This window comes from Electrona antarctica (assembly GCF_951216825.1).
Source record: "Electrona antarctica genome assembly, chromosome: 7".
NCBI lineage: Eukaryota > Metazoa > Chordata > Actinopteri > Myctophiformes > Myctophidae > Electrona > Electrona antarctica.
The window spans coordinates 39,498,741-39,526,147 of NC_136812.1; the positions used below are offsets into that span (position 1 = coordinate 39,498,741).

The 27,407-nt window shown below is 42.6% G+C and overlaps 2 protein-coding genes across 3 annotated transcripts in view; one reads left to right on the plus strand and one right to left on the minus strand.

The window, feature by feature from the left end:
- The first annotated feature begins 1,362 nt into the window (after positions 1–1,362).
- On the plus strand, positions 1,363–8,746 carry guk1b (guanylate kinase 1b). The gene is made up of 8 exons (XM_079506915.1): positions 1,363–1,405; positions 3,398–3,510; positions 3,963–4,004; positions 6,525–6,621; positions 7,458–7,611; positions 7,822–7,906; positions 8,275–8,360; positions 8,682–8,746. The coding sequence occupies exons 2-8, from the start codon at positions 3,402–3,404 to the stop codon at positions 8,709–8,711; spliced, it is 603 nt and encodes a 200-aa protein (XP_079363041.1). The 5' UTR covers positions 1,363–1,405; positions 3,398–3,401; the 3' UTR covers positions 8,712–8,746.
- Positions 8,747–10,043: 1,297 nt separating this feature from the next.
- obscna (obscurin, cytoskeletal calmodulin and titin-interacting RhoGEF a) overlaps positions 10,044–27,407 on the minus strand; it is a 57,577-nt gene continuing 40,213 nt past the window's right edge. For both annotated transcript variants that reach the window (XM_079506916.1, XM_079506917.1), the window contains 31 exons: positions 26,962–27,126; positions 26,304–26,462; positions 25,998–26,175; positions 25,682–25,795; positions 25,201–25,368; positions 24,350–24,452; positions 24,138–24,267; positions 23,927–24,032; positions 22,487–22,583; positions 21,532–21,665; positions 21,333–21,445; positions 21,087–21,255; positions 20,804–20,891; positions 20,501–20,701; positions 20,074–20,134; positions 19,857–19,934; positions 19,363–19,535; positions 19,019–19,045; positions 18,741–18,893; positions 18,541–18,586; positions 18,307–18,384; positions 16,420–18,115; positions 16,178–16,306; positions 15,940–16,062; positions 15,436–15,603; positions 14,742–14,847; positions 14,005–14,241; positions 13,323–13,543; positions 11,809–11,905; positions 11,560–11,709; positions 10,044–10,932 (listed from right to left, as the gene is read on the minus strand). In XM_079506916.1, the coding sequence (XP_079363042.1) occupies positions 10,752–10,932; positions 11,560–11,709; positions 11,809–11,905; positions 13,323–13,543; positions 14,005–14,241; positions 14,742–14,847; positions 15,436–15,603; positions 15,940–16,062; positions 16,178–16,306; positions 16,420–18,115; positions 18,307–18,384; positions 18,541–18,586; positions 18,741–18,893; positions 19,019–19,045; positions 19,363–19,535; positions 19,857–19,934; positions 20,074–20,134; positions 20,501–20,701; positions 20,804–20,891; positions 21,087–21,255; positions 21,333–21,445; positions 21,532–21,665; positions 22,487–22,583; positions 23,927–24,032; positions 24,138–24,267; positions 24,350–24,452; positions 25,201–25,368; positions 25,682–25,795; positions 25,998–26,175; positions 26,304–26,462; positions 26,962–27,126 (5,649 nt within the window). In that variant the 3' untranslated portion in view covers positions 10,044–10,751. The remainder of the gene's footprint in view (positions 10,933–11,559; positions 11,710–11,808; positions 11,906–13,322; positions 13,544–14,004; positions 14,242–14,741; positions 14,848–15,435; positions 15,604–15,939; positions 16,063–16,177; positions 16,307–16,419; positions 18,116–18,306; positions 18,385–18,540; positions 18,587–18,740; positions 18,894–19,018; positions 19,046–19,362; positions 19,536–19,856; positions 19,935–20,073; positions 20,135–20,500; positions 20,702–20,803; positions 20,892–21,086; positions 21,256–21,332; positions 21,446–21,531; positions 21,666–22,486; positions 22,584–23,926; positions 24,033–24,137; positions 24,268–24,349; positions 24,453–25,200; positions 25,369–25,681; positions 25,796–25,997; positions 26,176–26,303; positions 26,463–26,961; positions 27,127–27,407) is intronic.

Below are 27,407 nucleotides of genomic sequence, written 5' to 3' on the forward strand. Positions count from 1 at the left end.
CACCCTTACAGGGCGTGCAGTGCCCGGAGTCGGTTGGACCCACGGTTGTCCAGAACCGCCACTAAAGGCCTCTGGACAGGGCCCCTGCCCAGGGTCCATATATGGAGCTGGCCTGTTCTGACATCACAACACTCCATATTTGGACATGCATGACACAGAACTCCATATATAGGAATAAAGGGACACAGAGAGACAGATACAGAAATCTCCATATTATGGGCATAAAAGGGACACAGGAATAGTGAAAATAGCAGATCTGCCAGATTACCACGGAACACATTGTGAGCTTGTAGATCTGCTTGTTTCGCTGTGTTTGAAATAGGGTTTAAGTGGTTAAGAAGTGGGTCACTGCAGGATTAGCATGGCCCATCTCAGGCCGCTTGGAGCCTGTGTATTCTAAATCCTGCTATTCCGAGTGGTTTTTACAGCCTTGTGAACAGCAGGCCACTGGCCTGGTGAAGCTCCACAACTCCAAAGTAGGGGAATCTCACTGGAGGGGAAGAGAGGAGGAAGCGATGCAATTAAAATGGTTTTAACCCATTAAGATCTGAGGCCAATTCTACAAATGCCTTCTAAATAAGTACTTCTCACACTTTCAAGATTTGTGTCCAAACATCACAGATACAAGCTTGCAGTGTGGCACAAAGCTTGTACATCTGCTATTTTTACGCTAAAATCGAAATTAGCTTTTCCCGGTTATAGTCCCAGTCCCAGTCAAGAGAGAGAGAGAGGGGAGAAGGGAGGGACACAGCCAGGACATAAACAACAACAACAGATAAGCTGACAGAGAGAGAAAGATAATAAAGCATGCCTAATGTACAACGTGCTTTATGTGCATGAAGAATCATCCCACAATCCCTGCCAGGCATGCTGAGGTGTCATGGCACAAGGGACAACCTGTTGGGAATCTGGATCATGGATGGATGTGTAAAGAAACCGGTTTGGGACTGGGTCATAGATATAAAAAGCTAGATACCTCATTGTATTCATTGTATTCATTGGAGCAGCAGCGACCTGTATCACATGAAAACACAGACAAGGCGGAAGTCAAGCAGAAGTGAGGAAGGCACGCTCAAGACTTGTCAATTGGTCATGAGCCTGCAGGAATCAGGATGCACACATGTGATTGGTCAATGAGCCTGCAGGATGCACACATGTGATTGGTCAATGAGTCTGAAGGGAGGAGATGGTAATTTAGACTGACAGTGAGCTGTCTGTAAAGCGAATCTCTCTGTGTGTGTGTGTGTGTGTGTGTGTGTGTGTGTGTGTGCGTGTGCGTGTGCGTGTGCGTGTGTGTGAGTGTGTGTGTGTGTTTGCGCACGAGTCCTGACTAAAGACTAATCTGCTATTTCATCTATCTGACAAACATCCTAGCATAAACACAGTAAAGACACTGGGAGCAAAGGTAAGATAAATTCTGCTTTAATTATTTTATTCTCTATATGTATTGTAATTATTGCAGCGTGAACAATGGTTACATGTGTTTGGTCAAAGATTATGTGCATAATGTATGACATTTTTGGCACAAAGAACAGTGGCTGTGTATTGCAATCACAGTAAAGCCATAATGTAAACCTCAAATTTGAGTCATCACTTTGCAATAGAATAGCAAAGGTTTTGGAGAACTTTGATTGAGTTTGAAACCTTTTACACTTGTATAATTACAAGACAGGTAGAAATATGCTATGATGATTAAATGCTTAATTAAATTGTCAGCTGACAAAAGAATGTTGTGATGTTATTTTTGCTGGATTAAATGTCCAACAGGTCAAATACTAGGTATACAGTGAAGGTGTTGACAGATTTCCAGTGTGCATCAGAGTTCTGACGCAATCATGTTGACGGAGATTCTAATTGAATTGACTCTAGCAGTGCACTGTGCACCAGATAAATAAATGCACTCTCCTAGTGCAGGTAGAGGGCTCCTCCAACCTGGACTATAGGGCGACCCAGATGCAATGAACCCTCCTAAAATGACTGACAATCACTGCATTAAGAGGCATTTTCAAACAAAAAGCTTATTGCCTTGGACAATGAAAGTTTATATTATATATATATACTGTATCTTACTGCAAAAGCATTCTTATCGAATGACAAACAATTTAAAATGAGTTGTCAAAATTATATTTAAATTACAGGAAACATTTCTGGCAACTTGAGGTTGAGGACTGTAAAGGCTGCTTTTCACCCTTCCATGACGTGCAGTAGAACTTTATCCAAGGTGCTGTTGTTAAGAGTGGTTAATACCCTGGATCAAAGGATTAGAATCAGCACCTTAGCCTTAGAACAGCTAGCTGGCTAGCTAGTTAGCATCTCATTGCTTAGTTCTTATTGAAAACCTCTAGGATTGCATTACTTTTGGGAGCAACGTGGGCAGCGCGCCTGGCCCTGGAGATTAACTCCATGCAAGTGTTTTGGAGACTTGGAGTGGGACCAGAGCACCACAAACAAACACACGCGAACACAAGCACAACATGCAAACTTCACGCAGAAAGGCCCAAGTTGGAATCATGAAACCCTGGATGGACCTTTATTTAGTTTTTCCCAACATCTCTCCATGGATTGTCCCGCCCCACCATACCTAATCTGGGCATGGTGGAATTTTGAAGGTTACACAGAATGCCATTTGCACGCAAATGACTTGTCTGTGAACTGGAAGGCCCCTGGTTAGTGGTTAGATTCCCAGCATCTTGTGGAATCATGTTGAAGTGTCCTTTTCTCCTCCGGCTGGCTATATGATACTTCAACTCTGATAAACGAGCATCTAGAACAACAAGCTCTGTATGTAGTTTAGTACAAAGCAACAAGCATTAAAGCAATCTTTAGGATTTTTAAATATGGTGTGTGTGCATGTGTGGTCTATGACTTTGCCTCAAAGGAAGTAACCTTTGGACATGATTGTTGTAAAACTACATGTATTTTACTTTGTGTGTTATTATGCACACTGTCCTAAGACAGTAGTGGTAGTAGACTGTTTCTTCACTCTTTATCTGACCTAATCAATAAACAGACCCTCATGACATGCAACATATAACAACAACAGGTATAAAAGCTGTGAATCCCTGTTGTTCAATGAGCCAGACTGGGTTTCCATTGCATTGACAGGTCATGTAAGTTTTGGCTCCTTACTCTGTAAAATCACTGAAGTTATACTTCTGAAGTTCTTCATTCTTGTCTTGCCTCATTGTGTATAATAGCTATAGCTATAATGTTCTGAGCATCCACTACAGGTTCTGCATTCACCAGTGTGTGTGTGTGTGTGTGTGTGTGTGTGTGTGTGTGTGTGTGCATGCGTGCGTGCGTAGAGAGAGATGGGGTAAGATTTACACCAATTCAATTGTGGCACAATTCAATCTTTCACCTCACCGGTTTGTCTTCTGTGTCTGTCTTGTCTCAGTGAGATGGGTCCCAGGCCAGTGGTGTTGAGTGGGCCCTCAGGGGCTGGCAAGAGTACTCTGATGAAGAGACTGATGAAGGAGCATGAGGGAGTTTTTGGATTCTGTGTGTCACGTACGTTTGTGGGCTGCTGCTCACTTTTGGTTTTCCCCCTAAGGTTGCTGTCTGGCAATAAGCGTTGCCATCCTATCGCCATGTTCTTTAGTAAACTAATGCTCTACAATAGTTTCAAAAAGTAGCGTACAGTATCTATAAGCTCGCAACGTGGCACTTACAAGAAGTGAGAGCGGTTAAATGTGTTTGTGGGTTTTATAAATATTTAACAACAGCTTGTGACTAAATAACATTAACAACTATATTGGCTCCATTGGAACACAGATAAATCTACCCATTTTCTGAAAAGTAAGAGTTTTGGACACACAAGGTTTCCACCCAATAGCGGCAATACCCTTTCTGAAGGGGAAGTGAAGTGTTGGGCTTGTTTTTTAATAGTTCAGTAAAAGCATTCTAATTTTTATCAACTATGTTTGTTATCTTGTAACTGATGGGTAAACTATTTCTTACAGACACAACAAGGAACCCTCGGCCAGGAGAGGAAGATGGCAAAGGTACAGTAGCATTGTCTGACTTAACATCAGGGGTTTGTGTTGTTATAGTCATAAAGGACAATACTGGTGGCATTGTCTATTCACAGCTTTTGTCATATATCGTACATAAACATGCATTTTCCTGGTAATGGCTTTATTTTTAGATATTGCGTTTGCTTAATTTTTTAACTGAACAGCATAATTTATTCAGAGATGGCTAAAACAGTACATCAAGGACATTGTTGTTCCATAAACCGGAGACGTTGATTCTGCTTGAGCATCGGGTGAGCAATTCACACAGATGCCTCACTATACCACCGTTGGCTGTGTACACACCAGGGGTGGCCTTAAGGATCGGGAGGCCCCGTTCATGACGTCATCATTTTAATAATTATTATTATTACATTTTTTATTTATTTTTGTCAGTGTTTTATCGGACTTCAAAGCATGGACAGCATACAGCACAGCCAAGTAGAAAAATACACAAAAGCAGCTTGATTCAAGAATTATTTTACTTTGTCTTGAAATTACTGTAAGGTATAACTGGGAGGCAGCATATAGGCTATACAATGATGCAATCGCAACTCTCAGCGCTGCTAGTGCAGTGCACACACCGGGAAGTGGGAACAATTGCAATTCCCAGCCTCTGCCTCAGCCAATTGATTGCCATGGCAACCCCACACCTGCAAATTGATTACAAGTACACTTTTCACAGTCCGTATGCACTCTTCAGGCACAGGCAGACAGATCTCCATATACAGTATGTATATGGAGGGACAGATACAGACAAATAGTTAAAACGGGTGCAATGACAAGTTGACAACGGGTATTATTAGGTTCCCAAGTTGCCGTTCTCAAGTAGGCCGGTGGCCGTCAGGCACGTACAGGTCTAGTAATAATAATTACAACTATTTTTTTTGGGAGGCCCCTGGAAGCTTGAGGCCCGTTTCAATTGAAACGATTGAAATTGAATTGAAATTGAAATTGAAATTGAAATTGAATTGGTACAACCGATTTTGGGCCACAGAGACGCTTATCGGCGACCCGATGGCTCAATGTTGGCTTGGTGTGCAGAGGCCTTTACACAGAGGGATCAACCTTTTTCTGTGCCTTTGTTTGTTTGTCTCCATAGGGCTGAAAACGCTCCCCATGCTTCTCGGGGCTGCATTACTTCCTCTAGCAGCTGTCTTATCCGCTGAAGAAATAGATATGTCAACCTCATTTTCCTGTCCTAACGAATCAGAAACCACAGAAAAAGAAGGTGACCTCCACCATCGGAGCAGTAGAGCACTAATCCCCTTAAGTCAAATAGCCGCTTTGCCGTCCCTTTTCAACAAAATGATAGTTGCATCAAACCATTAGCATCACAGGAGAAAGTTTGAGCAAGCACAGGTGTCTCCATACTGCTTGCATCACACAAGTGTATTTATCTGGTCTGAGGTGTGTTCAATTCAGAGAAGAGATCTTTGAGACAATTTAAGTTTGGATAGTCAAATTGTGATGCGGTGCATTTCCTTTGGACGGCCCTCCATGCTGTCCTGTTCATAATATGAACTAGACAGCTGATTATTATCTGCTGATAGTAATAATCAGATAACAATCTATTCAAATCTGGTCTACTCACAATCTGGGATATTGTGCAGTTATGTTTCATGAAACGGCAATACACTGGAGGAGGAACTAATCTGCTGGATATTGAAGGATTCTGACATTATGAAATTTAACCACTTTGAACACAAGAGGAAACATTCGCCTGAAATAGCTGATCTACAAGCTCTGAGCTTGTAGATCTGCTATTTCTGGCGAAGAGATTTGGTGTAGAAGGAAAAAAAGAGTGGACCAAGTTGCAACTCCGGTCCGTTTCATTGAGAACAGAGGATTTAAAGTGGTTATGGTGATGATCAGTCCTGCCTGGACACCAGTTGACTTGTCAAACAAAATCTATTTTAAATTCAACTTTGAAACTACATTTTCAGACTTAATCATGTTTGTTTACAGCACAACCTATCTCCTAGCAGCAAGATCTCTCACTTTTCCTCTACAGACTACAGAGTATCTCGGTCCGAACTGAGTCTTTCATGCTGTCATGCTAATGAGTGTGTATCAACTGTGATACACACTTTTAACACCACCAGCAGGTGGTGTTAAAAGTAGTGGTAGAAACTTGTGTTTTTTTCCCCTAAAAATGTTTTAGATCCCCAGTGGTCTTGATGTTGTAAAGGAGTAAGTGTGGATATGTGTGGATATGTCCATATGGTACAGACAACATAACCTGCCCTCTAATGAATGCATATTCAGAAAGAGTGTTTCAGAATATGTTGTTCACTTTTCTGGTTTCTGATACACTTTTCTCATACAACGTGGTTGCACATTTATCAGTTTTTAACAATTTCTGTCATAAATATATATCTGTCATATACATATATATCACTTTTAATAATCTTGCATCATCTATTTCCATTCTATGCAATTTCTTTCTTAACTGTACTAAATTTGCTCTGACATATATGCATGTTTTTCTGATGTACTTGCATCCTCCAGATTACCACTACACAACCAAAGAAGCCATGCAGGAGGGCATTGACAGAGGTGACTTCATTGAAAATGCTGAGTTTTCTGGCAACATGTATGGAACGAGGTAAAGTTTCAAGCATATTTAAGGCCTTGAAATCTAAGTATGGTGTACATGGGAATCAAACTCTGTTCGCTCTAGTGATCCAAGTACGTTTACCAGCAAGTATGTTTATTTTGCTTGGTGATTGAAGCTATGCTAAAATAATATAATGTAATCATGTTCTCACAAAGAACCAGGAGATACCAAAGTTGGACCCAAGTGGCAATTGTTCATCATAGTGCAGGAGAACACACAATCGTACGATCAATCAAACATTATACGTTGTCTTCAAAGTGGCCTTTGGCTGAGTGATAAGGATCACTACATAGTGTGGTGACAGATGGTGCTTTAACCATTCGGTCAGCTTAAGGTCAGAAGAACAGCAGCAGCCGACCGCACATTAGATAACACAGTGACTGCTGTAAGAGCAGCTTGGATAAATGCTTCTATCCTCTTAAGTTAACTTCCATGTGAGCAGTACAAAGTTACCCAGATATCACGCTCAATCCCTATGGCAGAAATTCCCAACCTGTGGGCCACATGTACACATTTCTTCCCTTTTTTAAGATGATTTCTTTTTTGCATAGAAATGTACTGTATGTCTTTAAATGTTCTGATGAATTGAAAGTACCCATAAACAAGTACCCATAAACAAGTCTTAGTGCTTTCTCTGGCTTCATCCTTGTAGCAGTTTTTGTATTGACCTGTACCTTCGTTGAAATGGTGATATTTTATAGGTCGCACTTTTGATATTTTCAAGTGGGACCTGGTCCATGAAAAGGTTGGAAAAACCACATCTCTATAAGGTGCTTTGTCAGCTGCATGCCACCTTGGTTGATGTTTTTGTTCCTTCTTTGCAGTAAGTCAGCAATAGAGGACGTGATTGCCAAGAATATTATCTGCATCCTGGATGTGGACATCCAGGGGGTGAAAAAGATAAGGACACTGGTCAGTAAGGACACTGACCTGGACCCCATCTACATCTCCATCCAGCCTCCCTCCATGGATGTCCTGGTAAGACTCCAATGTCACATTCACTTTGTATTGCTCTTTTTCTTCACTGCAACCTCACACCCGACCCAAAGTGTTTCCACAGAGTTTCCCACCTTGAGTGTGACCAAGAGCAAAATGGCTGCCATGTGAATACGGTCAAGAATGGCTTTATTGGATTTAAAACTTACTTTGGATCTTACTTTGGTTTTAATGTGTTTGATGCTTATCCAGGAAAAACGTCTGAGGGACAGGCAGACAGAGACAGAGGAGAGTCTACAGAAGCGCCTGGAGGCAGCACGCCTTGACATGGAACTAAGTAAGTTTGACTAAGGTCTTTATTTAAAGCTATATTAAGTACATTTATTTAGTGAAAACAATTGTATTCCGTCCAATCTATTAATATAACTTAACTGGTTGCATTCTGCCTCCCTGCCCTTCTATTGAGACATTTAGTTCCTGTGTTTGGTTTGACACAAATTTAGACGTGAAGGTCAAAATGTAATTTCTCCCCTAAGCAAGCAGGCTCTATTAGCTCAGTGGTAAAGACTTCAGCACTTGCACAGGAGACCTAACCTGGGTTCATATCCGGGGTAGAACAGGAAAGTTAAATACTGTACAGTCATTATGTACTGTAATCTAATAATATTGGAACAAACTAATGATCTATGTCATTGCTGTTTGCAGGTAAGGAGCCAGGACTATTTGACATGGTTATCATCAACGATGATTTAGAAAAGGCCTATGAGGAGCTGACAGCCCTCCTCAGTGATGTAAGTATACCTATGATTAGTTCAATTCCAAAATTAAGATACCCACCAGCCACCACTGGAAAATCTAAAATACACAACATTTGAACAAACTAAGTTTAATAGCTTCTCAGAGATAGAAGTACTGTAGATAATTCAAGTTGGCTGATAAAACACTATTATACTTTATTATTATAGATTATTATGTAGGCCTACCGTATGTTTTAGACTTAGAGATATCCTGATCAGGTTTTGGGTGATTTCTTTGTAGAATAGATATCAAGCACAAGTAGATGTTAGCATTGAGGAGCACTCATACAGTACTCTCCTTTTCTCCTGCAACAGGAAATCAACAAAGTTCTGGAGGCCAAGTAAGAAGAAAACACTCTCCAGGAGATCCAACACCGTTGACAGCAGCAGCCTCTCGTCTTTAGTAGAAATAAAAACTACACTTTTGTTACTCACCAAAACAAAGACAGGTTTAAGATGTTGAAAGCTTACTTTTCCACTTTCACCTTTTCGTGTACTTTTTGTAAACTGAAAAATACCAATAAACAGGTTGTAAAAAAAAAAAAAAAAAAAGAAAGAAAGAAAGAAAAAGAAGAACAAATATGATTTAGCTACTCCACTGGTCTACAGATCCCATTGACCAGATGTTTCCTTCTGGTGAAATATTTTCTTTTCTGGACAAAACGTGTCTGGCCAAAAAGCAGGCTCTGAGTGTTCCCACTAAGGAAAGTAGGCTTTCAACTCCTCTAAACCGCCTTTGTTTTGATGAGTAGTGAAAGCATATTTTTTATTTTTGAGTGGTGTAAACCACTCCTACAACTGGCTTTTGTGTGCAGAAAAAAATGAGCATGGTTGCTATGTTCAAAATAATTTCTGACGTAATTAAATCACACCCGGGTGAACTGGATGACCGTAGCAACCATGGTCATTTTCTCTGCACAGAAAAAGCCAGTTGTGAAATCACATCCGGGTGTGATTTCATTACGTCAGATCAGAGCTGATCAGGCTACATAATACCTTACCTTATTTCATTACGTCAGACATTACGTCAGACCACAGCTGATCATGCTATATAAAACCTTACACCACTCAGTTCACACGGGTGTGATTTTTTTACTACAGACGAGAGGCTGCTATACTGGGAGGTGTGCGCAACGGCTCGGAAGTAAAATAGCGTTAAGGAGAACTCCTGACGCTATGGACCAGACACCAGAGCTACTGTAACTCTATACCCACTGTTACCTGTGATGTGTCAAAGCTGATTCTTATTCTGACTCTAGGCCGAATGATCAGCGATAAGTCTCTCTCTCACCTCTGATACTCAGGTTGTTGTCATATATGCATATTTGATTTACAGAAAGATGGTAGAGGACCTCCAAAATATGTACTGTACCATTTTACATTTCCTGGACCAGGCTGTACAGTATGATACAGTCTTGTCGGCTGTCATACTGTATGGCACATACAGTTCAAGACCAAATAAACAATTCTCTGTGTTTTCTGTGACATTTCTCTTAGGATTACCAATAAGGTAAGGTGATGTCTTAAGTGAATATTTTTGTCAATTGATTTAGCTTTAGTTAAATATATACCAATCCATTCTATGGTATTCATTTTTGCTCCCATTTGTGTTTACATGTTGTATGAATAAACAATATGGGGACAATGATTGATCACTCTTTGCTGTTTAATTCACATGGGTCAATGAGCATTAACAACAACAACTCATGAAACATTAGCTTTTCTAATCAAATTTTCAATTTACACATTGTAACAAGAGAGAACATGTAAAACTCTGCAATGTATTCACTCAAAAAATATCTCGTTAACAATTCACTGTGAGCTGCAAAATGTTTTGAAATATCATAGCTGGTACACATGTGTCATCACCAGACATATATGGTACTGTACATGTATACGTGTACATGTGCGTCTGTCACTGTAGCAAATGATCAAAATTATCACAGCATTATGCACTTCATGCCTCAGTGACGGCATACTATATAGTACCTAAACAAAAATATCCCTGATAGGCTGCCATACTTCACCCGAAAACAAAATAAATAACAAAACAAAAGGCAGCACACTCAGACATATACATTAATTATGTATATGTACACTTTGAACACCAATTAAGACACATCACATTCCTGTGATCAGAGGACAGCATTGTTTGACCAATCGTCCAGACAGGGGGGAAGAAAACTGAAATCTTACTGAACCAGCTTGAAATATGTCCAGAAGATGAGGCACTGCTAAATAATAAGGTGTTGTGTTGCCAAAATCAAGACAAAGTATGTTCCGGCAACATGTTATGAAAAAACTTTGTCCATGAAAGTATACGTGAAGCCTTGAAAGTGAAAGTGTGTGTGTGTGCGTGCGTGCGTGTTCTCACTGTTCTTTGCCTCATTCGAAGAGGGGGCCCTGTAGCTTGGTGCAGACTTGCTTCCGTTTGACCTCCCTGTCGTTGAGGTAGGCCTTGAGCTTGTCTGTGGAGAAACACACCATGGAGTCCTTGTGTTTGCTGGTAGAGCGGTGGCCTCGCACCCAGGGATTCTGCAGACACTCGGCTGCAGTGGGTCTCCCCCTAAAAGGACATTCAGAAGCACACTTCTATTACTTGGGGGGGCATCGGAAATTACAGCATACAGTTTACAGATATCGACTCTGTTGGGCATAAACCTGAATCTCCATATTTCACCTTTATGTTTTTGAGTGGTGTAAACCACTCCTACAACTGGCTTTGTTAGTCTGTGCAGAAAAAATGAGCATGGTTGCTATGTTCACCCGGGTGTGATTTCATTACGTCAGACATGATTTCATTACGTCAGACAGGCTATATAAGACCTTACACCACTCAGTTCACACGGGTGTGATTTTTTTGCTATGCATAACAATCTGAGAACCCATCGGCAAATAAAGGACAAATGGCGCCCTCTTTTCCGGGAGTCAATAGTCTTGAGAGACTATGCTTATAATGATGACATGCCCAAAATATAAACAGATGCCAGGTTTACAGTGGATTAGTCTGTCTCTGGGTCTGTCTCTGGGTTTTATAAATATTGAGCCAATGAAAAGCAACAGGTTTTGGACAAGGTTTCTGCACCACAGCGACATGCCTCAGACTCAGAGCATTAGCTTCATATAGCTACCTCATAGCTACAGAGCGCATGCTATGCTACAGAGGCACTAGCACTAGTACAGAGGCACTGACCAGGCCTTGTGGTTCAGGCTGGTCTTCATGAAGTTGATGGCTCCCTCTGACAGACCAGGGTAGCAGCAGCCGAACTGGATCTTCCCTTTCTTGATGTTCTTGTCCCGCTCCCAGTTATGGTCTGCATGGAACGGACTGTCTGCACTCAACCTGGGAGGAGGATCCAAAAAGGGGAGCAAAGTTACGACTGATGATTTTACTCAAACCAACATGAATTCCAACTAATAATTCCTATATTTCTTTACTTACATGATAAATGCCAGAACTCCAACAGCCCAAATGTCAGTCTCGGGCCCAACACCCTGTCCTTCCAAGATCTCCGGAGCTTTAGGAAGGACAATGTAAACTGACAAAACAGAGGGGACATTTTCTTTTCAAAAAAGGGCTGTTCCATCGCTGAAAATACGATGTTCACCCACATGCTATATTTGCATTCATTAGAAATTAATTTGAACTAGAACTGCACTCTGTCTGCGCCTACTTGCGCAAGTACTGTCGACCGCTACGCCAGGGTATAACTTGTATAACTGGCTCCCAATGGTGACGTAATAAAGATATGTCCCGTAGCAGCATATGACATGATGAAGATATGTACCAATGTCAGGGTGTAACTGGTATAACTGGTTCTCAATGGTGACGTAATAAAGATATGTCCCGTAGCAGCATATGACATGATGAAGATATGTACCAATGTCAGGGTGTAACTGGTATAACTGGTTCTCAATGGTGACGTAATAAGGATTTATTTTGTCCTGGCCCAACGTTAGTCTGCTCAGGAATATGCTGATGATTTGTCCTGGCTATCTAGAATACAGCTCTATGACTTACTTGAAAAGTATTTACCTGGCTGACACTATTTTGAGATCTATTGAAGAACATGAAGGTAATTTTATTTAAGCATTTCAAATTCATTCTTTCGTTACGTAATTAACATCAATCAATTACATAATGTTGTAATTAATACGGATTAGTGACGGCTTTCGATGGTGACGTATACGTCGATCAGTGTCGGGTGGATTAAAGGAAATGCCTCTATTCTATGTATATGTATATGTAATTTGTAAGTTGATTAGCGGTATACTGTGGTTACTTTGCGTATGCCCCATTTGATGCGTATGTATCGTAGCAGCATATGACGTCAGGGTATAACTGGTATAACTAGCTCTCAATGATGAAGTAATAAAGATGTGGATTAAAGGACCCAATGCCAGGGTGTAATTGGTTTTCGATGGTGACGTAATGTCGATATGTTTTAGTGTCGGGAGGATTAAAGGTAATGCCCCTATGTATACATCTATGTAATCTGACACCACTGCCATATCAAGCACAAGTAGTCATTACGTCATATGCTGGCACGGCGCATACGCATCAAACGGCGACATACGCATCGAAGCACTGGACGAAAACTATTACTTGCGCGCTCTGCTTGCGCAAGTAATAAGTAAATGGGAAAATAAATAAGAAAGGATAGACTTAGTGGCTTGTTAAGCTATGGTAGCTAGCTATAAGATGAACACAGAGTGGTGGTGATCCGAGGTTAGGTTGAGTTATATCCATCCATCAATCCCTTTCCCGTGATGTCGAGGCATATACCTTTGCTGGTATATTCTGTTGAAGGTCATGACAGTCACAAAGGGGATTAGTACACTAGAAATGTCTACAGAAAACTCTACTCTACAAAAAGTCTAAAAGTCTACAACAAATCTACAAACATTCTCCAAGTCTCTTGCATTGATGCATGTAGTACAGCACTCAACAGTTACCTTTGTTTTCAGGCCCTTGGATGTGTTCTATGTTGACTGGCTGTCCCGATGTGAAGGTCTGGGCAGAGCCAAAGTCGACGATCTTCAACTTGTTGTGGTCGTCCACCAGCATGTTGTCCGACTTGAGGTCCAGGTGGACCACACGGCGACTGTGCAGGTAGTCCACGGCGCTCAGGATCTGAACCAGCAACTCTGCAACATGCGTCTCGCCGTACAGGTCTCTGTGACATGCAGAGAAGAGACTCACATTTTCACTGGTCCACTATTCTACTGTCCACGCTGCGTCCTCCACTCATTTATTGCAGGTTACTTTGAGAACATAACATAAATCCAAGAGGGGAAAAGGGGTAGTCACAGCAGCTAGGATTAGCGTACCGCTATGCGGTACTGTCGATTTGACTACACTATAGAGCAGGGGTTCTCAACCTTGTTGTCTGGGGACCCCTGGAAATGCTGACGGCTACAATAACCTTAATAATAGAGAAAATACATCATAAATAAATACTGAAGCCATATATAATTGTTAAGGAAAGTTTATGCATGTACGTGCCTATGTAAAATCGTAATTTACATTTTCCAACCATTCAGTTGCCAAAAAAAAAACTATTTATCTACTATCTATATAAATCACTATGCTATGAAGCAAGAACAAATAAATATGAGTCTGATTCTGAGCCTCTACCTTTCTGCCAGGCTGTAGAGCAGCTCCTTGCCAGGACACAGCTCCTCCACCAAGACCAGGTAGCAGCGGGTGATGTAGGCTGTGTGCAGCTGGACCAGGTGGGGGTGGTGGAGCCTCTTCAGCAGCTGGTACTCCCTCAACACCATCTGTCTCTGCTCTGGACTGTAGGGCGTGATCTTAGCAGCAAACGTTCCGCTCTGCTCATCCGTGCACTGGGTTATTACGCTGAAACGACCCCTGTGATGACAGAGACCAGAGGGGGGAGGGGGGAGGGAGAGAGGGAGAGGAGAGAGAGAGAGAGAGAGAGAGAGAGAGAGAGAGAGAGAGAGAGAGAGAGAGAGGAAGATGCATGCAGGGTACTTAATGCCTGACATAAAGCATACTGTAGGTGGAAAGAATAGGAAATTGTTCACTTGTTTATTACTTATTCATTCACAGAAATCATGTTGAGTAAAACAACTTGTTTGCAAGTAATAATAATAGCCTAATAATAATAATAAGAAGAATAGGCTAATCATTTTGCTTTACAAAATCCCAAACCAGAGACAAAAAGTAAAAGTCATAACATAAAATAAACATCAAATAAAAACAAATAGAAGACAAAGAAAGGGTGTACAAAAGGAGATAAAAGACAAGTGGAAAAAACACGACACCGTCGTACAAGAAAGCATCAGGTTCAACTCTGGGATTATATCTGATTACTTTTTGGACAGCAGCATTCATTAGTGAGAACTCACCTGTTGATCTCAGACAGGAAGCTGTAGGTCTTGTGTGTGGGTGTTGGTCTCAGCAGAGTGACTTTAGTCGCCGGGTACTCAGTCTGAATGAGAGGAACATGAACCTCTGCAGCGGAGAGAGTACATACACAGGGCACAATCAGTTTAACTAGGCCTATTGGAACCACAGCATCCCTATTTGGGGGGGGGGGGGGGGGGGGTATTTGCCAAAAATAGCAAATCTACAAGCTTACACTGTGTCGTGTACTTGTGTTGTGAGCTTGTACTGTAGATCTTATAGCCTATTTTAGCTACTTTCAAAAATGTATGGAGAAAGAAAAAGATATGTGAAGATATGTAAAATGGCATGCCCAAAATAGGGATGCCAGGTTGAAAGTGGTTACAAATATATATTACGGTATAGAGTTTCCCTCTGTATTGGGAAATTAGTGCACAAAAACTACTGATATTATAGTAATTAAAAAATAATTAATAATGTATTGTGTAGTTATATACTGTATTGGAATAATGTGTAGTTGTCACAAAATCCCAAGGCACATCCAGATCTGTCTTACGGCACACTGTTTGAGAATCACTGTAAAGTGTGAACTTTCAAATTTTGTACATATTGGTTACGGAACAAGAAACTGCCCTACCAACAGGAAGCTGAAATACACCCAAACAAACATGACACTTCAATGTTGAATGTCCTTGCCTTCAGGATGAGTGGCCATAACTATGGGTTGGGAGGGGTCACTGAAAGGTCCTGCTCCCTTCTGGGTGAGGCAGCCCACCCTGAACACGTAGGACGCCCCTCTGGGCAGGTCCTTCACAACGCAGCAGCTGTCCGTCATCTCCTCTGCCAGGACCTTCCATTCCCCACCTGAGGATAAGTCCCAGGGATAAGATCAAGCGGGAACAGTACAGACGCTCATTGAACTAGTGGCATGTTGGTTGGTTGTCAAAATGCTGTGTATGTGCAGTTGAAGAGCTGAAGAAAGTTTGCACTTGAGATTAAGGCTTACTTGCACAGTAAACATAAATAAAAACATCATTTGGTGCTGATTTGTGCAGCAGTGAGATTAGATCCAGAGACATGAAATGGAATCACACACATGCGCACGCACGCACGCGCACACTATTTGCATCTGAACAACTTATTAGAAGAGATTTTATGCATTTGTTACGCCTGATACTGATACATCATCAGGTCACCCACCCTCTGTACTGTACTGGACACAGTAAATGGACGGATCACTGGACTGGACCGGTTTCCACACCAGCAGAACTCCACCTCCTTCCAGTTGCATCACATCAGCCCGGCTGGGTCGGACTGGTGGTTCTGAAGGGAGAGGTTAACAGTGTGGCTCAGAACCGGGTTCATAGCACAATAAGCACCATATAGATCTGTTTCCTTAGAGAAATGGCTTAAAATGAGAGAATGTAATTTATTGCACCTTTACTCTTCTTGAATGCAGGTATTTTGAAGGCAGACAAGAATTTGGAAGCCTTGTTTTTAGGGCTCTCAATGCCAGTAATGCGCTTTCTTTCAGGTGGTGAGGGTGATGTTCCTTTTACTATGGGTCCTGTGACATAAGGCATACAACACAACACGGCAACCCCACAATGAGTGACAATTACACTCAAGAAAACAATGGCTGTAAACATTTATAATAAATAGCAGTCTAATGGCACTGACCTTTACTCACATCCTCCTTACTGGAGGATTTGAACAGTTTTGTGAGGCTGGAGGCTGAAGCTCTCATCTTTTTCCTCAGCGACATTGTGGGCGTGTCTGGCTTCATTATTTCCCCCAGCGTGGGTCCCAGCTCTGCGTTTTCCAACTGGGAGTAGGAATTGGATGTCCAGGACTGCCTGCGGAAGATATTCAGCAATCCCAGCTTGGGTGACCTCCCTGTGGGCTGGCTGACCTCAAGGGCAGGAGCAGATGCATGCCTCTGTAGGCCCTGGCTGGCCTTCTTGTCTTTGGCCCTAGGAGGTCTCTCTGGGGATTGGAGAGAAGAGAGGCTGGAACTGGGACTGGGGCTGGGTGTCATTAGTAGGGTCTTGTCCAGACAATCGTTGCTTCTGGTAACCAAGTTGGGGTTTGAGCGTGTGCGATTCCTCGGTGGCGCTTGAGGAAATGAGCCCCTGGGTTTAGATTCCCCCGCAGCTTGCTGAAACAAACAAGGGGATGGTGAAGTCACCGGCTCGTATCTGGGCATAGGTCGGCCAGGGCTCAGCTCCTCAAACAAGCCTAGTCTGCTGGAGAACCCTGAGCCAGGCCCAGGCTCCAGTATCAACGACTCGGTCAAGGAACCGTGGGAACCAGACACTGGCCTCTGATCCATTCTGGGACTCCGTCTCGCTCCAGCACACAGGCCAGAGCCAGCAGGTATGCCCCCAAGCAAGGTATTACCTCGTACAGGGGCAACAGAACCTCTTCTCCTGGTGGCCCGAGCAGCGCTCGGTGGAGCCAGCAAAGTCCTCCCCACCACTTCATCATCTGTAAGGTCCTCCTTCAGACTCTGGGTGCCCTCTTCCTCCTCTAGCATGGGTGAACCGGGAGACCGTCGGGACTCGTCCAGCGACCTGCTCCTCCTGTGTGGCGGTACGTTGGCGTGGGAGAGGCCGACTCCGCTGTCAAAAGAAGTGGACTTCTGCATGGCGGGTTGGATGGACCCCCGTCTCTGGCCGCGGCCGACCTCCGTCTCGTCCTCCACGTACTCGATGAGAGGCTCGTTGAGGCGTCCGGAGAGGCTGCTGCGCAGCGGTTTGCGGCCTCTCTCCTGCTTCTTGGCCTGGAATTTGTCCCGGAGTGTCAGGTGTCTGGCAGACATGGGCGACAGCTCTTGGGAGTTGCTATAGAAGGTGCTGCGGATGACGCTGCCGCGGGGGATGCGACCCCCTTCGCTGCCCGAGCCCTCGTCGCCTTCAGACAGGTAGAGGGAGGGGCTACTGTCCCTACGCTCCCTTTGGGGTGTGTGTTGGAACGACGCTTCCGACGAGCCGACCGATTGCCTACTTACGCTCCTCTCCAGCATGCTTCTTCCTCCACCAATCTCACTGTCCTCTTCCTCGCCCATTGTTACTTCCTCCTCTTCTTCTTCGTACAAACAGCGTTTGGCGAAGGGATCTGGGATCCGGGCTCTCTCCATGAGTGGATCGTAGTCATCCTCTGTCTCCTCCTCTTCCTCCTCGGTGGGGCTGTAGTGCTGGAAGAAGTCCCACGAGTCGGCCTCGTCGTACTCCGACGATGAGCCGCTGCTCAGGGAGCTGCTGCTGTGTTCCTGGTGCTCCCGGGGGACTGTCACTGCCGTTTCCCTTAGAGGAGCATCCAGTAGCTCTGGGATGGACCTCAGTGTCAGCACTGAACCGATGCATGTCAATGAACGCTGTGGCAAGAGAGAGGAGGGGAGCGGGGGTGGTTAAAACAAGTACTGTATGTATGAATTCATGTTGTTATCCAGGGTAAGTTGCGATTCAGAAGTAAAAGAAATCAACTTTGTTGTATTGTGAATTTACCATTGGTTGCAAACATCACAAATTGATGGTACTTCATTGAATGCAATGTAGGGAGACTCACCTGCCATTTCATCTTTGAGATGAAGGCTTTCAGATTCCTTGTGTTGATGTCTTCAGTGTCTTCCCCTGCATGCTCATCCTGAGAGAATATTCAATGATGGCGTTTATTGATATGTTGATGAGTTACTGAATGTATCAAAACATGTAGAAAATGAATAAAATCCGCACTTCCAGTCTCAAAACATGAACATGACTGAAAAAAAACATAGAATGCAGCATTCTGGATTCTGCTCACCTGGAACAATTCATGTGCCAAACATTCAAAAGCTGAAGGCCTCTTCCTAAATGGGATAAACATCATAAAAACTTAAAATAAAACAAGGCTTTAAAACGTCAAATATTTTGCTAGCCTGAGATCCTTTCGCAGGCTTATTAACTTAAGGTGTGACTGGGTTTGTGTTATAATTAGATTAATAAACGGTGTAGGTTCCTCACTCTGGGTCTGGCTGCAGGAGCGAGCGGAGGAAGCTCTGGGCCTCAGGGCTCCTGTTGATGACATCAGGGGCATCCCAGTTGAGGGTCCCCTCCCCCACTCTCAGCAGTGTAGCGCGGTCCGTCTCACCCACAAATGGACATCGGCACAGCAGACTACGAGGAGCCACAAGGACATGTTTATCAGTAGGAAGCCTAATGAATTACATCAACTGTGTTCTCATGGGGAATATAATATTTCAAGAGACTTGAGTATGTACTGAAAGTGCAGAGATACTCACAACAGATAGGCCATAACACCCACAGACCTGGCAGAAAACAAACACAGTAGTACATTTCTGTAATCCTGTATCATCTCATTTCCCTTTCCCCATCTCTAACTGAACATGGCTTAAAAGGGTAGGCAGTAAAAGTCAGTTGCCAACCACATAGAACTGACAAAAATAATAAAAATGATATGCGCACACGCACAACACCCACACACACACACACACACACACACACACACACACACACACACACACACACACACACACACACACACACACACACACACACACACACACACACACACACACACACACACACACACACACACACACACACACACACAATTACAACTCACCATATATCAGAGGCTTTAGTGACTGGCTCTTGATGAACAATCTCAGGGGCAACAAACTCTGGTATACCAAACTTGCTGTACTGGTGTCTGGATGAGTCCATTTCTTGGCAGAAGCCAAAGTCACAGATTTTGATTTCGTCTCTGGGTGGATAAACCATCAGGATGTTCTCAGGCTGTGAGAATTACAAAATGTTGTTATTTTGGGCATGTCAACATTTTCTAAAATAGCTCACATTTTCACAGATATTGTTGATGCAATAAATAATGTGATCGTCAATGGCTCAGTCGCTTTTGTTTTGTGTATTTCTAATGTTGGAAGGAAGCATAATACATATAATATCGGAATAGGTCAGATTCGGTATCAGTAGATATGACCCTGCAAATAATCGGATATCGGTGCACCCCTACTATTTTCACAATTTTTTAAAATTGAGTTAATGTAATACAGTACTGTAGAGATTAATAATAGAATGCTAAAGGGACAAACAAATTACTTTGATGTCCAGATGCAAGATGTTCATGCTGTGAATGTGACCAACTCCTTCCAGGATTTGATAGATGTACAACTGGACCTGAAATGAAAATGCCAAGATTGATGCAATCATCAACTACATCAACTAACCAGACAAAACATCAACATAATTATATTATATTGAAAAAACAAATATACATGTTTTTATTATAAATAAGTCAAGACAAGGTAAGTTGTACCTCTCTCTCCGTGACTGATCCCTTCAGTAACAAATGATCAAGCAGTCCATGAGAGCAGCAGCTGAAAATATTGTTATGGAATATTCATGCGTTTGCTTTTATTAAGCTTTATTTATTTATTTGCGGAAGACACTTAAAAGTAACAATCACATTCTTATGGCTACATGATATCAAGTGAAACACCAACAAAACCAACAAGATGTATGTTATAGAATTAAACTCTCCCACAGTATGATTGAGTTCAGTCTGAGTGCTCTGTGTTGGTAATAATGTTATAATGGCACCATAGAACAAGAACATCACAAAAGCAAAACAATAGGTCTATAAGATACCATCACATTTAGGCTTATTCTCCTTTTGCTATAATTGCAGTTATTATGCATAATGCTAAATTACTAGATGCCTAAATGTGACATGAGAAGGATACACTTCAGTGACCAGGATGAGAGTGCGTCGGGTGCAGAAGAAATCCAGCAGACAGGCCACTCTGGGATGAGCAAGGCGGGACAACAGATCTCTCTCCTGGAAAGCGCGAGTCCTGGTTCGGCTTCTGAGTGGCAGGAACTTGGCAGCAAAGCCTTCGCCCGTCCTTCTGTGGACTACACGCTTCAACACCCCAAACGTTCCCCTATAAAGCACAGGTGAGACGATAATTAAAGGTCATATCATATCCCTGAAAAGGCGACGTCCAATTACAGCAAAGTATATATACAGTAACCGAGATATTCACCTTCCAATTTCCTCATGGACGTCATAGACAGAGAATAGCTTTCTCCTTTTCCCCAGCTCCACCTCCCTCTCCTGAGATTCCAGTTCAACTACAGAAAAACAAATGGGATGCTGAGACGCTTCAAGCTCAATGGTCTCTTGCTTCCAATGACTAACTTTAATTCAACTACTGATTCAAAGTTCATATTTTATCTGTGAGTACGATTATGTCGTACACGCATCCGCAAAACTCATTTATATACCGACAGAAGAGCTGTGCACAGCAATACATTCTGAAGTCTCACCTTCCACCACAGTGAGCTGGGCCTGGCATGAGTCATGGCCAGACTCATTAAAGGCAAAACAGGTGTAGATGCCACTGTCCTCACCCTCTGGGCATACAATGGTCACTGAGCAGCGCGCACCGTGCTGCACTATCTCCACATTATCATTGGCAGACAGCTCCTCACCGTCCTCCAATCACAGAAGAGAACGTTATTTTTTATTATACTCATTTTGGTCATGTAAAATTCTCTCCGATCTAGGCTTACCTTGTACCACTGTATCTGCGGGATTGGCTTCCCTGTGATGATGGCAGTAAAGACAGCTGATTGGCCGGGCTCTACGCAAAGGTCCTCGGTGGGGACCTGGATGGAGGGCGGAGCTGGACAGGAAGTTGCTTAGTGAGCACAGGTAATGTCAAAACACTCACGGGAATAAGCAACTCTAAAGTTTGAGGGACAAAAATACCATCTGGAATGTCCTGCATAGACTCTGAGATATAGAGCTCTTCCTCCTCTTCCTCTGGATAATAAACAGGTTCTTGCACCACCTGTTCTGCAGATGGAACGGTGACACCAGCCTCCTCTGGGCTATGCTCAGGTCTGGAGGGGAGCACAAGAGGATATGTACAGTAAGTGCATTCAGCAACATTATATGAAAATACCATTTCCTCATTTTACAACAATGGCACAAAACTAAATAGAACAAGTCATGTTTCAACCACGGATGGTTTCCTAATTTTTCTGGTGTCTGGTGTTAAGCGATAAGAGCTATATTGATAGCGTGACGGAAATTCAGTCAACAAAGCCAACACAGCAGTTAAGACACTGATTACAGGGCAATAAAAGGTATTGTAGATACAGCAGGGTAAAAACAAATGAACGCAACACCCTCAATAAATGGCAGACATATAGAATATACACCCTCAACCTCATAGTACATATACCCTTAACATAGTGCTCAACCTTCATCAGAATCATAACCTTCATCAGAATCATCACCTCCACCCCATCCAGGCTCCAGGGTAGCCCCAACGGCATATTCAGCTTTTCTGACCAGCCTGTTCAGGTTGCTTGTGTCCCTGGCATTAATGTATAACCACCCCAAACAGGCTCTTCTCGTAAAGAAGAGGGAACTAGAGGGAATCTGCGAGTTGTCAGTCCAGCCGAGTTGTTTTAGCTTAAACTATACATTGTCTATTGTCTAATCGGGCAACCTTTCTCCTGGTACAAGAATGAGCAGTAATAGGGCGACAGAAAAGAACATTGAAGTTCAATGGAGAAGTAGCACCATGTAATATTCGGTGTGTCGGCACACGACACAGTGTCGTATGACACTAGATCGTAAATCAAGCATTAGAAGTTGCAGAGAAAAATCACAGCGGTCTGAATTGTGTGTACAAGGTCTGTAGCTGTGGACTTACTGTTCTGAGAAGAAAATCTTGGCAATAGAGGTAGCACTGAAGTCAGCCTGCAACCATTTCTTCACGAGGGCCGTGGACCAGCCCTCAGAGTCTGCATCTAGAACAACCATATCACTATTCAGACGCAATCTAAAATAGCAATATCTCTATTAAAGAATTTTGTGTTGATCTGTAATATTATTAGTCATTGTCTATCCAAAGTGCTTGGTAAAGGAAAAGGTGAGAGAATGTACAGTACCTTTACCTTCAGAGCCCAGTTATGGAGATACAGTTCTTACCTCAAGATTGGCGCTGACAACCCCATTAACCCACCACATCAACAGGGCACGGGCCAAAGCCCCACACCCACAGGGGGTGTAGAGGACACCCCCCTAAGCACATGACCATCTCGTATTGACAGAGGTGAACTGAACAGTTAGCTGGGCATGCATGGGTGAGAGGAGAAAGGTGAACACAGAAATGAACGTATGTTGAATGGCACTTGTTACTATGAAGATGATGACTTACATGGAAAGGTGCCCATGAGGAACTGCTGTGCGATGGACAGGTAGGTTACAGAAAATGAATAGGATATAGCACTCAACTGTGTCCAAAAGTCAAAAGGAAAACTAATTTGAGTAATACTGTAAACTAGTAATTTCACCAGTGAGCAATAAGTGAGTAGGAAGTTAATTGCTTTAGTTATCTGAGCTGTATTTTTTGGACATAATTTTTTAACTAAATGTTTTGGATACTGATTGACTAAACAATAAATTACTAGTAGTAGGTACTCTATGTGTAAATATCAGCTATTAAGTATTAGCACTGGAAATTCACTAGTTTTACTGACTTTTGGAGCACCGAGATCAATCTAGTGGGCGACTAATCCCTCTCATCTCTGGAAACAAGAAACATGATGAAACACACACACGCACACGCACACACACACACACACACACACACACACACACACAAGCACGCAATACAACAAAAATGTGTATTTTTTTGTCGATTCATGGATATGGACATTGGGGGTGATGTTGAATGGTACCAGCAGTTGTTGGTGGTGGTATTGATGGTGTCAGTATGTGTGGAATGGAGGAAAAACGCGGCAATCGGGGAATGAGATGCCCTAAACTTGAAAGAATGATGAAGGTTTGGGTTTGGGGTGGAGACTGAAGTGTTGTAAAGTGAAGAGATGTGATATGATGTAATGTAAAGTGAAGTGAAGTGAAACTGAACAATGGCCATGGCATGTGCTTCCTGAAGCCCCATTCTTCAAAAAGAGCTTGAATTATAAATTCAGAAAATAAAACATGGCCCATCTATGAAATCACTGTGGTATACAATTTATGGCACTATAATTACTAATGAGGAAGATCCACGTGAAAAGGCTCTTGTGTGTAATCCCACCTCTGAACAGGACATTTACTGTACCTTGATTGGGTGGGAGTGTCCTACCTTCGGGAGACAAGTCCTGCGGTTGGTCATTCTCAATGACCATCGATGGTATGTAGGCGGGACACAGCCCTGCTTTGCACTTGATGCAGCCCAGCTGATTCCAAAGCTAAAACAACAAAATATATTCAAAATATATTTTGAAAAATTACAACGATTCACTTTTAAATACTTGATGTGTGTATTACAGCTTATTCTGATGTAGGTCTCATACCTCACACTCATAATGTCCAATGTCTGCCTCTGTCGGCTTCATTATGGTCAGAGTCAAGACCCCACTGCGGGCATCATTCACTATGTGGTATTTCTGCCCATCAGCCAACTCTGTGCCATCTTTCAACCACCTTATCGAGACATCAAAACGTTTGACACAATGTGTATGGTCAAATAAATTATATTGTGAGTTCTTCTCAAGATTGTCCATACCTTATTCGTGGTAAAGGACAGGTGAGTGTAGAGCAGGTGAACTGGATATCCTCTCCTTCCATTAAACAGGTGCTTTCCAGCCGACTAACAAACCTGGGCGGGACTGTAGAGAAGAAAAATACAGTGAGCATGTCACAGCACTGAAATATACAAGATACTGAACAGTACTCAAATAAAATATATGAAAGGATACTGTCATCATTATAATCCTATACGGCCCATTTATACTCTCATTCTGAACGTATCTTAGTATGCACACATGTGGCTTTAACACAACAAAGGGGCATGCAAACGAGGGAAGCAAATTATACCTGCACTGTACTGTAAATGTTTCCATGTAATAGTTTATACAGTATGCCCAAAGAACAGATTTAAACAGTTCCCAAAGAACCAAAGAACAGGAAAAGGCCCTGTACAAAGGGTTCCAGGGCATTGCAAATATAATGCTAGACATTCACAAATGTACATTTACAACTAGCAACTTCCTCCCCTCGTGATATCTTGATACTTCATATCCGTATTACCCAGAGAGGGCATTTCAGAGTAATTACCATATGATTCTTTTTTGAGGGGCACTAGCTTGGCCAGCTTTGAGTGTTTGTGTAAACACAAACATTGTGTAAACACCAAGATTGAAGACGAAGGTGAGGACGCAAATTGTGATTGGCCGGAATGAGATGATGTATGATGATGTATGATGGTAAGAGCGCCCCGCAATTCACATGAGTGTGATTTGTTTTAATATATATTGTCTGTCACTCTATAGGCTACCTTTAAGAATGTTCTATCATCACAGCCAAGGAACATATGACATTGATAGCAGTGCCCTCTGTCGTGTGGTACACACTCACCCTCCACCACAAGCTTGGCCAGTGTGCTAGCATTGCCCATAGAGCTGGCAGCGTAGCAGACATACTGGCCAGAGTCTTCTGGGGTGATCCCATCCAGGATGAGGCAGCATGTGCCTGAGCGGTCAGATGTGATGATGTGACGGGGCCCATCCTCCAAAGGAAGACCATCTAGGGAGAGGACATCACATTCACACTATGATGTTCAGTGGTGGGCAAAGTGTATATTCATGTACTGTAAATACTCAAGTACAAATTACAAAGTACATTTTCCTTTTAATATCAATATATATCGCTGCATTGAATTTAGGAAAGGAAAAAGGAAATTGTGCACTGATGTAACTTCAGCAAAACATCTCTAGAGAAAATAAATGTTAGTTTCAAATTATGGCAGTGCTTGATACTATCGTTTGATACTGTAAAACCAGAATGCACCGCGGCTGAATAGTAAAGTCTTGGAATAAATACTGTACTTAAATTTTACCTTTAAACCAGGTGACCACCGGTTTGGGCATTCCTGTGACCTTGCATGTCAGTTTGACGGTCTGCCCAATCTTTATGGTGCAGTCAGACAGAAGGATCTCAAACACTGCTGGGCCTGTTAACAGAGAACAGTAAAAACACTGAAATCACTATAGAACCTATAGACTAGTGGTTCTCAAACCTTTTCATGTCAAGGACCCCCCCCCCCCCCCCCCCCCCCCCCCCAAATATAATATTTGGCTGTGTACCCCCATTTGCATGGTTAAAATGTAAGACATTTAAAATAGCAGATCTAGAAGTATCAAAATAAGACTCACTGTTAGTAACCAGGCTGGAGCGCTGCTGCAGCTCTTTGAGGTCTTTGAGCCAGGAGAGCTTGACCAGAGTGGAGCGACCCTGCAGCGAGTACCTCCTCACTGAACCTCTGTGCTCATGCCACAGCCCCCAGGATCTCTCATCTCCATCCACAGTGTCCTTCACTAACACATCGTTCAGCTGGGCAGGGAGAAGGAAGAGGAAAAAGTGCTTTATTCATAATGTATATAACTGTACAACTGCCCTTATTTCATCCTTGAATGTCTTTTTTAAATCTAGTAGAAGACTCGGTCATAGAACTACTTTACCTTCATTTTGTTCCTGAAGGCATAGGTATCACAGTTCATGCCAGGGTCTCTCTTCAGTTTACACAAGACAACGCAATCCTTGAAGAGGAAAACCTGTCTCTGGTGCCCTCTAGTGGCTGTCTTAATCTCTGGTGTTTCCTCCCACACAGTGAGAACACCCTGGTAGAGTGAAATCAAACCATTTAAACATACTATAGTAGTGTTAGTGGCACTATACTCTACCTAAGCAAGTAGGTTGGAGTGAATTATTGTCATCATCAGCTGAGCAACAAGGGCGTGCGTCCTTATCAGCTCTCATGCAGTACTTAACTAATTTGAACATAACATTTTTAAGTGAGTCATAAGAACTTTGGTCAGATGCCAGATGGTAAATAATTGTAGCATGTAGCTCCCTTATCAATCCATGCTAATCTGTGAATTGGCAGTGCTAGGGATCAAATCCAGGCCCTTGAGTTTCAAAGAAAAGTGGCATACACTACTTACTCTCCTTGAATCAAACATGCATTCAATGGAATGAGGCTTAATTGTCTCATCAGAATACATAATGTGATTCTTTCGACATGACAAACGTGTAAAGTAATTCGTAAAAAGTACGAATTCAACATAGTGTAGGCTATGTTGAATCGCTGCTGTAGAATGCATACAGAATATAGGTTACCTGTCGTACAGGTTCCCCCAAGGTAGACAGAGGAGCTGGGTAGCTCTCTATGACGGAGACCTGATGCATGTTGTCAGACCTCCAGGGCAGACAGGAGACCAGAGAGAAGGCATCCTCCAGCAGACAGCAGCTTTGACCACTTTTGGCTTTATTCTTGATTAGCTCCTATAAACACATAACAGTATAAGAATACAAAGGTATTACAAGTATATGACTTTTCTTTCATTAAAAGGTTACTCGCTGGAACTTAGACTATGTATTATGACATCAGGAAAAGAGGTTTTCAAGCAATAACAGGACTCATTTTCACTCAAATTTGGAATCCTGTAATGGAGGTTTTTGTTTAATGAAAAATTAAAAACTGAATAAATTATATGTATATTCCCTATCGCTGTACTGTATACGTATTATGTAACCTTCTCACTATTAATGCTGAAGTTTGTGAT

What these genes read in the sequence shown, in the direction of transcription:
- guk1b (XM_079506915.1), top strand. Translation starts at nt 3,402, where the DNA reads ATGGGTCCCAGGCCAGTGGTGTTGAGTGGGCCCTCAGGGGCTGGCAAG. An exon ending in TTTTGGATTCTGTGTGTCAC is followed by an intron (nt 3,511 to 3,962) that starts GTACGTTTGTGG and finishes TATTTCTTACAG; the next exon opens with ACACAACAAGGAACCCTCGG. An exon ending in TGACAGCCCTCCTCAGTGAT is followed by an intron (nt 8,361 to 8,681) that starts GTAAGTATACCT and finishes CTCCTGCAACAG; the next exon opens with GAAATCAACAAAGTTCTGGA.